This window comes from Gigantopelta aegis, chromosome 7 (genome assembly GCF_016097555.1).
Source record: "Gigantopelta aegis isolate Gae_Host chromosome 7, Gae_host_genome, whole genome shotgun sequence".
In the NCBI taxonomy this organism is placed as follows: Eukaryota; Metazoa; Mollusca; class Gastropoda; order Neomphalida; family Peltospiridae; genus Gigantopelta; species Gigantopelta aegis.
Window position 1 is genome coordinate 34,792,741 of NC_054705.1, and position 12,801 is coordinate 34,805,541.

General features: G+C 37.6%; 1 protein-coding gene across 3 annotated transcripts in view; it reads right to left on the minus strand.

The window, feature by feature from the left end:
• Positions 1 to 1,128: 1,128 nt before the first annotated feature.
• LOC121377793 overlaps positions 1,129 to 12,801 on the minus strand; it is a 102,481-nt gene continuing 90,808 nt past the window's right edge. For all 3 annotated transcript variants that reach the window (XM_041505884.1, XM_041505883.1, XM_041505886.1), the window contains 4 exons: positions 12,502 to 12,714; positions 11,877 to 11,956; positions 10,340 to 10,427; positions 1,129 to 4,466 (listed from right to left, as the gene is read on the minus strand). In XM_041505884.1, coding sequence (XP_041361818.1) covers positions 2,901 to 4,466; positions 10,340 to 10,427; positions 11,877 to 11,956; positions 12,502 to 12,714 — 1,947 coding nt within the window. In that variant the 3' untranslated portion in view covers positions 1,129 to 2,900. The remainder of the gene's footprint in view (positions 4,467 to 10,339; positions 10,428 to 11,876; positions 11,957 to 12,501; positions 12,715 to 12,801) is intronic.

The window sequence follows — 12,801 nt, forward strand, 5'->3', positions numbered from 1 at the left end:
TAAAGAGAAAGGAAAGGGGACACAATTCATTTAACTGAGCTCGGAAGATAATAACATCAACAAGGTTAAAAGGTCACCAACGTTTCAGTATGCATGACAACTTAAATTTAATCATTGTGGTTCATCTGAATATACAGTAAAAAACCCAAATGACCTAATAAAAAAAGAGAAAAAAAGAAAAAAAGAAAAAAAGAAAAAAGTAAACACCAATGAAAAATAACAGCTACAATTTATTTAACACTAAAAAAAAAACGCAAGCCAAAATAAATGAAACAAAACTGAAATAAAACTTTACAGTGCTCATTGTCTAAAGATTGTTTGTCAGACGACTGGATTGGTTGGTTCTATATCCAGACTACGTGTATATACGAACAGCCAATGAAACAGCACAACACACTGAAGGCAGGCTACTAACAGGCGTGTGGTTACTGTGGTTACAGTTGGCAAGGTTACTAGTTAAAGGACTGGTTACACATGTCAGTGGGTGTGGCTTAGTACAACAGACTGTCTGTTAGTTAGTGAGATTGAAAGCCTTTTGTGAGTTCCCATATTCTTTCCTGCTGCAGAAGTTTATATAATTTTGAAATGGCCGGCAGTACAACTTTAATAGAATTCCACCAAGGACATTCTTATAATTATGAAACCTTTTTAAACAATTGCTCTACATTTAAAGAGTTTTTTTATATTTATAAAGAAGGGAATTTCTACATAAGAAGGAAATATTTTTATTTAACGACGCACTCAACATATTTTATTTACGGTTACATGGCGTCAGACATATGGTTAAGGACCACACAGATATTGAAGGAGGAAACCTGCTGTAGCCACTTCATGGGCTACTCTTTTCAATTGGCAGCAAGGGATCTTTTATATGCACCATCCCATAGACAGGATAGAATGCAGAAATACAGTTCTCAATATTCCACTGGACTTGGTCTTGTACAAAGATACAACTTTGTTAATACCAAGAGTCTTGTTTTGTTTTATATGATGTCATGATTATTATATAAAACTGCTGTACTTGGGGGTGGGTGGGGGGCGGGGTGGGGGAAATGATGAAGAATAAACAAATGGAAAAACGTCTGGGTAGAATTCAAAGGGTAATTTTTAATACGGAGAGAGAGAGAGAGAGAGAGAGAGAGAGAGAGAGAGAGAGAGAGAGAGAGAGAGAGAGAGAGAGAGAGAGAGAGAGAGAGACAGAGACAGAGACAGAGAGGGAAATAGACAGCAAATTGGGACAGAAATCAGAACTCAAAGATATAATTTGACTGACATGCCAAAGAGTTGAAAGATAAAAATCCATTCCAATATGAATATAGGAGATGCAGAAAACAGTAGTAAATTGTGGAACTGTAGACATGTCACAGTTGGTTGGGTTTGGTAGGTGGGCATGTTTCTATTGTACTAGTAATCAGTTAGGAACTAAAACTGGAATCTATATGCAATCAAAGAAAACTCCCCAACCAATCGCTTTAGGAATTTTAGATATGGAACTGAACGTTTTTTGTTTTTGTTTTTTTCCTGATTCATTTTATTATTATTATTACTATTTTTTTTAAATGTATATTTTTAAAATAAGCCCACTCCACGCTAAGCTCACAATGAGTTGTCTTGGCCCGCTGGGCTTATTTCCAGTCAAATACACAACCCACTACACCAACCAACCAACCAACCAACCAACCAACATCAACAGCAGGTTCAACCTTCATTAGAGTTTAAAAGAGAAACATAGGTAAGGGTGGGGTGGTGGTGGGGGTAATCACTCAGGGCAGAAGTCCAATCTAAAGTGTCCAATCTTTGGGGTGTATGATGGGTTAGTAAAAATAACTTTAACTTACACATATACAAGGTTTTGTTTCATTTTCTCCTTGAAACATAATAAATTAATCACTGACACAGCTATTTATGGGGTGGGTTTTTTAAAGATAATATACTGATGTAAAACATATCATTGCAAACACAATAATGTGACCAAAATGCATTATATATTATGAATCACATAGGTATGAAATTGTGAAATGAATTTGTTAACAATGACATAATGGCAATAACGATGCATCATCTGATGCATAAATACCATCTGCCTCAATTAGCAATTATTTAACTTCCATCAAAAACAAAGCAAGTCATCAAATCATTCAATCCCTCTTAAATATATTACTTTGATATTTACATAATATATACAACTAAGGCAAACATTGAAAAACACATTTTTTTTTTTTTTGATTGTCATAATCTCTATAGGTAGCCAGTTGTCAAAGGTTTACTGGTGACCCGAGTCAAACAACAAATCATTAAAACTGATTCTATCACCAGTACAAGTCCCTCCTCTATCAAGGTATAAACGGTTTTAACAACTGCCTGCAACTCATAAGAATAAGGTTAGGTTTGGGTGGGTGGAAGGGGTTAATGGGGGAAACGGAAGAGGAAGTGGAAGGGGAGTCATGTTAAAGGGTGAAGGTGGGACTGAGGTGTATACCAGAATCCACTCCTTAAAAAATTCTGGCTTTGGGATCATGGAATTTCAATGTAACAATTCATAATAAAAAGATTTTGAATTAAAAAAAACCCTGATGGCCAAAGCTAACTGCTTAATGACCATGGTCATGGGAAGGAGCAACTGTACCAGTGATAAAGTCAGTGCTCAAAAAACGTAAAGCTAACTGCATAACACCCTTGGCTATGGGCAGGAGCAATTGTAATAATGATGATGTCTGCTCAGAAAAGTAAAGCTAACTGCCCAACACCCTTGGCTATGGGCAGAAGCAATTGTACCAGTGATGATGTCTGCTCAGAAAAGTAAAGCTAACTGCCTAACACCCTTGGCTATGGGCAGGAGCAACTGTACCAGTGATGATGTTGTGCTCAGAAAAGCAAAGTCCATCTGCGGTCACACACTATCACCTAGGATCACAGTAATCATCGGCTAGATGCCGTTCGTCTTGCGCAACATTCGGATTATCAACATCTGAATCCATCAGGAACCGCCATGGGTCGGTCCTACCCACAGCCGGGTTAGACACCGACGTCTTCTCCACAGCAGACTGTTCAGAATTCACAGGGGAACTGGATTCCTTATCCTGACCCAGCACACCTTTACCCTGGCCTTTCCCTCTTTTTAAACTATTGGAGCTATAGTCGGACATGTTAGAATTGGACTTCCTCCGCGACTGAGGACTGGGTGAGTTGAGTTTCTGGAGCATCCGCTGATCGGACTTAGGCATATCACTGGGCATCATTGGGTGAACTGGATCCGTGAGACTCTTCAACAAGAAGTAGGCACTGTGTTCAGGGGCTGGGAAGTAATCAGAATCGGAACTAGAACACTCTGGGGAGGAGTCGGAATCGGAACAGGCAGCATCTGGAAGAGCCTTTTCACGAACTGCCTCTTTAGACCCAGTCTCCATGGAAACAGGATCTTCGGCTGGTGGCACACATGTGCTTTCAGGCACACTTGGTGCCTGTACAGGACACTGGATAGAAGGTCCTACTTCTGTCTGCAACGTTGTTTCAGTGGATGCTGTCCCACCGAAAGAACGGTCATCAGGAATATCTAAACTGGGACTCTGAACAGAGAAAGTTGGTATCCCGGGATCAGTAATGCTGGACCGAGATTCACCAATGCCTGTAGATTTGGACTTGACCACAGGTGCTGCCGTTAGTTCCATTTTTATCTGTGGGTCCAGTTCTTTCTGTTTGGGTGGATCACCTTTGGGGAACAACCTATCCAACTCTGCCATCATTCGTTTGTCTTCTACATCACCAAAAAGAGAGGCACTATTATTTTCCCCTCGAGTAGATGGGGGGGCATTTTCTTTTCCTAACCTACTCGGGACGGACACTGGTGGGGGGACATTGCTATCATCTTTCGCCTCGGTGGAAGGAAAATGTTTATGCAAAGAATCCGAGGACGCAACATTATCAGAGGACATGCTTTTCTCCACACTCTCTGTACAACTTTTTAACTTCTCTGGTGTGTTTATCTCGGGGGTGGGAACAGTGACGTTCCTTAACGCCGGGGTGGCTAGAGTACGGAAGGACCCTTCCCTGTCATCGTTATCGGATGTGTCTGAACTGGGCAGCTGAAAGACGGGGCCGGGCTCGTCGGGGCTGTCCACAACCAGGCACCTCGGCGCCGAGACGGTCACAGCAGCGTCTTTCACCAGCTCCTGTTCGACAACATCAGCTACAGCAGCAACAACAACAGCCTCAGTGTCATGCATGCTAGGTTTGTCAGTAATGTCTACTACACCCAAGCTGTTAGTGGTGCTACGATCTACTACGACAGTGGTGTCAGAGGGGATGGGGGAGAGCTGGCGAGTGGGGGACTCCCGGTGTATGGGAGCAAAGTATGGGTGTTTGAAGGCCTCCGACAGTGTGATGCGCTGTTCCGGCATGTAATCTAGCATCTTTTCTATTAGGTCAAAGAGCTGGATGTCATCGACCCCTTTGTCAATCAGACCGTGCTGGAATGAAAACCATGGAAACACAGTTCAATACGACGACTAGTAACTCTGTTTTAACCAGTGTTGAATCATTCAGAACCTACATATATGTGACCAAGACAATTAAAATAGACCTAAAGGAACTTATTTTATGCATTTGTTATCCTATATAGTTGTCAGTGCTAGAATCTAGCCCAGTATGAAAATGGATCTTCAAAGGATATTAAGAAACACCATAATCATTTATTTATTCAAAAGCCAGAATACATTAGTATGATACACCATCCAAACTATAAGATGAACATTTACCAATTACTATATGATGTACAGGGTTCTAAATTTGCTACTACAACAATTTTGAAGTTTTTGCTGCAGACAAAATGCTCACCTATGCAAATATTGAGTTTGCATACAACATTTAAAACCCGTACCTTTTGTAACAATAAAACACAGAATTAAAAACCAATAATTAACGCTTCAACTGACAGTGATAATTTTTATCATTTGACAACAAACTGTCATTGGTAAAAGTCCCCACCATACAGTAATTCTTGTCACAGCTACAGCAACTGCTGTCAGTGCCTGCAATAATTTTGAGCCCTGATCATTTATCTAGAATTTTTATGATGTTTTTCTTCTATGACCTAGTTTCATTATGGAGTGGGATGAGTTAAGTTTGTTTTGTTTAATGACACCACTAGAGCACATTGATTTATTAATCATCGGTTATTGGATGTAAAACATTTGGTAATTTTGATATAAGTCTTAGAGAGGAAACCCGCTACATTTTTCCATTAGTAGCAAGGGATCTTTTATATGCACCACCCCATAGACAGGATAGCACATACCACGGCCTTTGATATACTAGTCGTGGTGCACTGGCTAGAACGGGAAATAGCCCAATGGGGGCAGGACTAAGCCCAATGATAAATCACTAGCTTGACGTGTGGCTGATCCCAGTTTGTGGGCCCATTGGGCTATTTCTCAGTTCAGCCAGTGCACCACTATGGGTATATCAAATGCTGTGGTATGTGCTATCCTGTCTGTGGGACGGTGCATATAAAAGATCACATGCCACTAATGGGAAAATGTTGCAAATTTCCTTTCCAATCCGAAATTACCAAATGTTTGACATCCAATAGCTGATGATTAATAAATCAATGTGCTCTAGTGGTGTCGTTAAACAAAACAAACTTTAACTTTTTGTTATTTTACCTGGGCTAAAGCTCTAGTACTGACTTTAATTTGAAACTTAAGAAGTTATATTTCCTATAAAACCAAACTATACTGTTACGCTTTACTATTAAGTGTACAGCTATAGTAAATTAATTGTTCTTAAAATGTTTAATGGTCAATGCTTCAGAATTTCATTGTAGTAGTCTGATAATGTATAACCTTTTCAAATATTTTTAATTACCACAAGGTTAACCATAGGTGCCTATGAATAAATTATTCAAACTTTTCTTTAAAAGTTTTTCTTTCTTTAAAAAAACAAATAATAAAAAAATAAAAAAATATAATAAAATTAAAAAACATTAAAGTTTAAATTTTACATTCCTTAACAAAAAGAAACAGATATTCAAAAGCTACATTTGCAGTTATCTCATTATCCAGCTAAACATGAGTAATAATTTCATCACATCATAAACAAAACACCTGTAAACAGAAGAAAATAAATCAAATGTGCATAAAAAAAACCCCACACACCCCCCCCCCCCCCCCCCCCAAAAAAAAAATCCCACCACTAAAGAAAGATACATCATGCAAACTTAGTCATCCATGAAAAAATATTTTGTTTGACTGTAACCCAACACACATTATACTGAATGCATTTATTGTATTCTTTTGGGGTTTTATTTTTTAAAGAATAAGAATAGATTATGCTAAAAAGAGAAGAAACAAAAATATATTAATTCAGCAACTTGTAATTCAGATAATCTTGCAAAGGCAATTTACACGTATGTAGTATAGATAATAACAACGTAAACACTCAACAATGATCAAAAATGCCATCGTTGATCAATTTTGCGACAGCTTTTTGCCATGGCACTGCTGATTACAGGACAAATTGTGGAGGCCTTGAAGAGCTCACTGATTAATTAATCATCGGCTATTGGATGTCAAACATTTGATAACTCTGACATTGTCTGAGAGAAAAGTTAAACTTAAAGTATGTTTTGTTTAAAACAACACCTCTAGAGCACACTGATTTATTAATCATCGGCTATTGGATGTAAAACATTTATCATCTGGTAATCTGACATATATCACCCCCCAAAAAAACACCTAAGAATTTTTGAACTGGATGGGTTACAGCAAAGAATATTTTTTAATGCTGACATTACGGTTTTTTCTCCCGTTTTTCTTTTCTTATGAAATAACAGCAATATGCTTCAACAAGTCTTACTACACCATGCTGTGTACGGTACACCAAACTAGTCTATTAATACTTATCAAACTGACAAAAATGATGGACGAGTTTCGCAGCTTGTACTTGGCAGTCATCAGCTACGTTCATCACTGATCTAAGACTACTGTTTAACTAAGCCATGCCTAATTAACTACGTATCTTCTGTTCACATACAAAAACACGCCAAAACAAGAATTCTCAACACAAACAAGAAATCGATGATCATGTCAATTAAAGAAAACAATTGTGTTCTAATTGATTTGTAATGTGAAAAACAGATGCAGCTCCATATAAAAGTCTGATAAGGTTTCCGACAGGGATCGAAATTGAAGGTTTTAGGGTTCAACTGTTGGATACTGAGCCCCCCCTTAAAAAAAGAGAGAAACATTCCAAAACATTTGCATCCCGTATTGTATAATAACTAGTTAGCCCACAGTTACTTCTCTTTACACTTTAAATGTTTTTTAATTCAGCCAGAAACCGGCCTCAGTTGCGCAGTGGTTAAGCCATTGGACTACAGGCTGGTAGGTACAGGGTTCGCAGCCCGGTACCGGCTCCAACCCAGAGCGAGTTCTTAAGGGCTCAATGGGTAGGTATAAGGCCACTACACCCTCTTCTTTCTCACTAACCACTAACAACTAACCCTCTGTCCTAGACAGACAGCCCAGATGGCTGAGGTATGTGCCCATAACAGCGTACTTGAACCTTAATTGGATATAAGCACGAAAATAAGTTGAAATGAAATGAAATTCGGCCAGAAATATTTCACTAAATGGTTGCAAATTGGGTTGACTGGTTCTCAAAGTAGTTATTCTGTTCAATGAATAGCATGAAAACCAGTCTAGAAGGTTTTAGCAACAAACAGCTGGCTGAAACTTAACCCAGTTCAAGAAAGTTACCTTCCATTTTAATACATTTATCTAAGTATAGCATAGCAAAGTCATTAGGAGCAAAAGAGGTGAAGCAAAGAGGTTAAACAAGATGGAAAACATAAAACATGAGAATGCTTTTGAAATTCAAATTTGGATTTACATGTTGTTTTCCTTCTAAATTCAATCTGAGAACAAAATCAACATAATCTAATTATCAGAACTATATCTGTAAGCCAGGTAAATCAAGTCTGGTTACTGTGAGAAGGAAAAACAGGATTACTTAAAAAAAAATAAAAAAATGAATGAATGGTGCAGTATATTTGAATCCCATTAATATACACTTTGTATTTTTATTACACATATCTATCAGGGGTGGGAATTGTTGAACTGTCAAAAAGAGGAAATCTAGAGGGGTCCCGGAAATTCTTGAAATCCTAGGTTAAAATCTGTGCCATCTGACACATTTTGGAGGAAAGGACGATTAAAATACGAGGAAACGCGATGTTCCACGAGACGAAAACAGCTGATCCGAGGTGAATTCCCACCACTGATTTATAGAATCACAGGTTTTTAAATGTCATGTAAATCAGTCTAGTTTCAAATCCCTTCAATTCACATTAAAAAATTTTTAATATATTTTACAGGCCAAGGGTGATGAGATTAAGGGCCACATGTGTATGAGCTGAAGAAACTGGGGAATACTCACCTTAAGCTGTTTACAGTTCGACCTCACATACTGGCCTGCAGTGCTATCGGGGTCCCAGTCAAACTGGCCATGGTAGAAGTACTTTTGCTTTCTTCAAACGAGAGAAAATGCAAGAAGCTACAAACATGCTCACACAGTCACAGTAACAGGCAATACAGATCCCTGGGCAACAAGTCCTGTCACTGACAAATTCTACGAATTAATGCTGGATTAATTCATGTCAATTTGTTATCTGACACTAGAACAGAACAGCAAGCATTTTGTGTTATTTTCCTTTATAATGGAAGCAAAGAAAACAAGTAAAGAGGTTTCAAAAAAGATCAAAATCTCTGTGCTATGTTTTCAAGTCTTCAGTATTTGCTACCAGCAAAATATATGTTGGAGACATATTGTAAAGGCTTGTTCATCCCTTCAATATATCCATCTAGCCAAATGGGCAAAGGAAATGAAGATATTTAGCAACACCTGAGCATATTTTAAAGTTTGTTTTGTTTAGTGACACCACTACAGCACATTGATTTCTTACTCATAGGCTATTGGTGACATCACAGGCTCATGGACACCACTAGAGCACATTGATTTATTAATCATCGGCTATTGGATGTCAAACATTTGATAATTCTGAAATACAACCTTAGAGGAAACCTGCTACATTTTTTCCACTGGCAGAAAGGTATCTTTCATAAGCACATCCCCACAGACAGGATAGCACATACCACAGCCTTTGATACACCAGTCGTTGCACACTAGCAGGAATGAGAAATAGCCCAATGGGCCCACCGATGGGGATTGATCCCAAACCAACCGCACATCAAGCGAGCACTTTACCACTGGGCTACGTCCTTTAGTGTTGAAGAAAATGTCCAATTAAACGATGCACTCAACACATTGTATTTACGGTTATATGGCGTCAGACATGTATGGTTAATGATCACGCAGATATTGAGAGAGGAAATGCCAGTCAAGGAGACTTGTTACCCAAATATAATAAAACAAAACAAAATTGTCACACACACAAACATGCCGGCATAATGAAGCCTGCAATAAATTGTAAGTGCATTTTCAAGTGTTAGGAGTATTTGTCTTTAAAAAAAAAAAAAAAAAAAAAAAAAAAAAAAAAAAAAAAAAAAAAAAAAAAAATCTATCTGTACCTATTTATGTGAAAAATAAAAAAAGAGAAAAAAGTCCACGAAAGGTAGACAGTTTCAATGTCTAAGCTAAGCTCCATTCAAGAAAACGCTAAATGTTTTTCGGTAAATTAGAAGCACCTTTTGTTAGTCAATATAGTTTGTATTTTAATGTGCCAAATGGTTCCAATTTGTGATGACAGTGGTGGATATTACAGAATAAGGAAATTAAATTTAAGGCAAAAAAAAAAAAGAAGAAAAAAAAGAAGCCTACCAAGCTGCCATCATTTTGTATTAGACTTTTACAAAAGTAAAATAAAATAGATTTTTTTAAAATCAAGATTAATAAAAAAGAAAGGAAAAAAAAAAGAAAAGAAAAACAGATTTGTTGAGAAGGCCTAAGGGGTGAATATTAGTTTTTTTTACCTTCTTTAAATAAAGTATTATTATTGTTTGTTAGGTTTTTTTTTTAAATTCATTTTATTTAACCATATTACCTTATTATTAATAGATATCACAAATAGGAGCTACAGTATTTTGAAATCTGGAAAAATAACTTTAAAAAAATATTTAGCAAAAAAAAAAAAAAAAAAAAAAAAAAAAAAAATGCAACACTTGAAAATGCACTAACTGTATGTACTAGAACATAAATGAAATGCACCAAGTCAGGGAATGAACGAAATACGATTGTAGTAAAAACTTCATGCTGCTAATGGTTATCTAAGACACAGACTGCTGCTAACAGAACGCGGTGGTCACGGAGCATGCCCAGTACTCACGTAGAGGGGTTTACAGTTCTCCCGCACGTAGCGACCCGCTGACGTGGTCGGGTCCCAGTCTAGGCGACCGTGCCAGAAGAAATTCGTTCTTCGTGCGATAAAGTTTTAACATTTTATTGATTGAATACATATTTTATTGTACAAAGAACAAAAGAATCGGGGCACAAGTTTGACAACTTACGAAGCCCTGTTTTATATTCTGACAAAAAAAATAACCCCACCCAGAAGAAATTAGTTTTTTCGTGTGATAAAGTTTAACATTTTATTGATTGATAACATATTTTATTGTACAAAGAACAAACGAATCTGGGCACAAGTTTGACAACTTATGAAGCCCTGTTTTATATATTCAGACAAAAGTAAAGTTTGTTTTATTTAACGACGCCACTAGAGCACATTAATTTTTAATCTTATCATCGGCTATTGGACGTCAAACATATGGTCATTCTGACACTGTTTTTAGAGGAAACCCGCTGTCGCCACATAGGCTACTCTTTTTTACGACAGGCAGCAAGGGATCTTTTATTTGCGCTTCCCACAGGCAGGATAGCACAAACCATGGCCTTTGTTGAACCAGTTATGGATCACTGGTCGGTGCAAGTGGTTTACACCTACCCACTGAGCCTTGCAGAGCACTCACTCAGGGTTTGGAGTCGGTATCTGGATTAAAAATCCCATGCCTCGACTGGGATCCGAACCCAGTACCTACCAGCCTGTAGACCGATGGCCTGCCACGACGCCACCGAGGCCGGTATATTCAGACAAAAACAAAATAAATGTTTTCTTCCAAAATGAATACTATTTGTATTTTCATCATGTGTTAAAGGGACATACCCTAGTTTCAACCTGTGAAAATTAACACTAAGTTTAGTTATTTTACTAACGTGTAAGACATTTGCATAAAGTTACAATTGAGTGAAACATGAGTCTGTGACTTTGAAATGGTGAAATACCTTCTAAAAATAGACTAAAACTCGACTCCATAACTGTTACTTCTCGGACGCACGTGCGTTTTTAAAAATATGAGAAATCCATTTTGTGATATTAAAAAACACCGGGATTACCAAAAACACTTCGAATGTACGGAAATGGATAATCTAAACAATAAAATCTAAGTAATGTATGATTTTAGTTATCAAAAACGGCTCCAGTAGTCAAAAATATGCCTTAGTGTTTTAAAACTAGGGTATGTCCCTTTAATGAAATGTTTTGCCTCATTTATAATGTCAACCCCCAATTTTTTAAACTAATACTTTTGTGGGGATTCCTAGTTTCATAATATATATTTGCAATAACATCATGATGCTTTCCCGTACTTAATCCTTTTTATCCGCTTTACAAAAGGACTATACATACATGTATAAAAATATTCTTTAAACTGAGTTTTCAATTTGTCATAATTTTAGCACATATTCTTGAATTCTTGAATTTATAATTTAATTCAAGCTTTTTTAAACACTTTTTTGAAGATTTAGTATCATCTGTTGAAGTCCCCGACTGTATACAAAAGAAAACAAAAGACAGAAAAGTCGCTTACTTGGTCTTTTTGGCCATGCGGTACGGAATGGAACCGAGTATTCTTTCCATCATTGCTAAGTGTTCTTTGTTGTCATGAGTCTGTGTAAACAAATACAATATTGTAAACAATAGAGTGTAAACATTGTAATGCTTTTCTAGAGCACATTAATTAATAATAGCTTACTGAATGTCAACAATTTGTTAATTCTGACATATGGACGAAACCCGAATGCAGCAAGAGATCTTTTATATTAACTTCCCCCAAATATCAGACAGCACATATCATGACCTTTTAGAGTAAGAGCAAACGTATTGCACATAGGCTACGTGTAACTGCAAAACAGCAAGGTATCTTTGACATGCAATTTTCTATAGACAGGACAGTGCATACCAGAGCCTTTGATGTACTCGTAACTGCAAAACAGCAAGGTATCTTTGACATGCACTTTTCTATAGACAAGACAGTGCATACCAGTCTTTGATGTACCAGATGTGGAGCACTGGCCGAAACGAGAAATAGCCCAATGGGTCCACCGACGGGGATCGATCCAAGATCGACTTCGCATCAAGCGAACACTTTACCACTGGGCTACCCCACTGCCACCCTACCCAAGATATAGGATAAATTAATGTAATAAACTCACTTGAAAGAGCGTATATCCGGTGTAAAGCTCGAACATGATACAGCCGATACTCCACACATCACAGGGCTGGGACCAGCCTAACTCCAGTATGACTTCCGGTGCTCGGTAGTGGCGCGTCGACACTATCGTACTGTGGTGCTCATGGTCGAACGTGGCTGAGCCGAAGTCGATCAACCGAATGTCCGTATTTTTTATTCTTTTCTCGTTTCTTCTCTGAAATTCACAAAATAACAATTGTCAATTTTTTTTAAATAATGTATGTCTAGGGTTTGAATTTTGATGTTAGTGGGGCACTGCAAT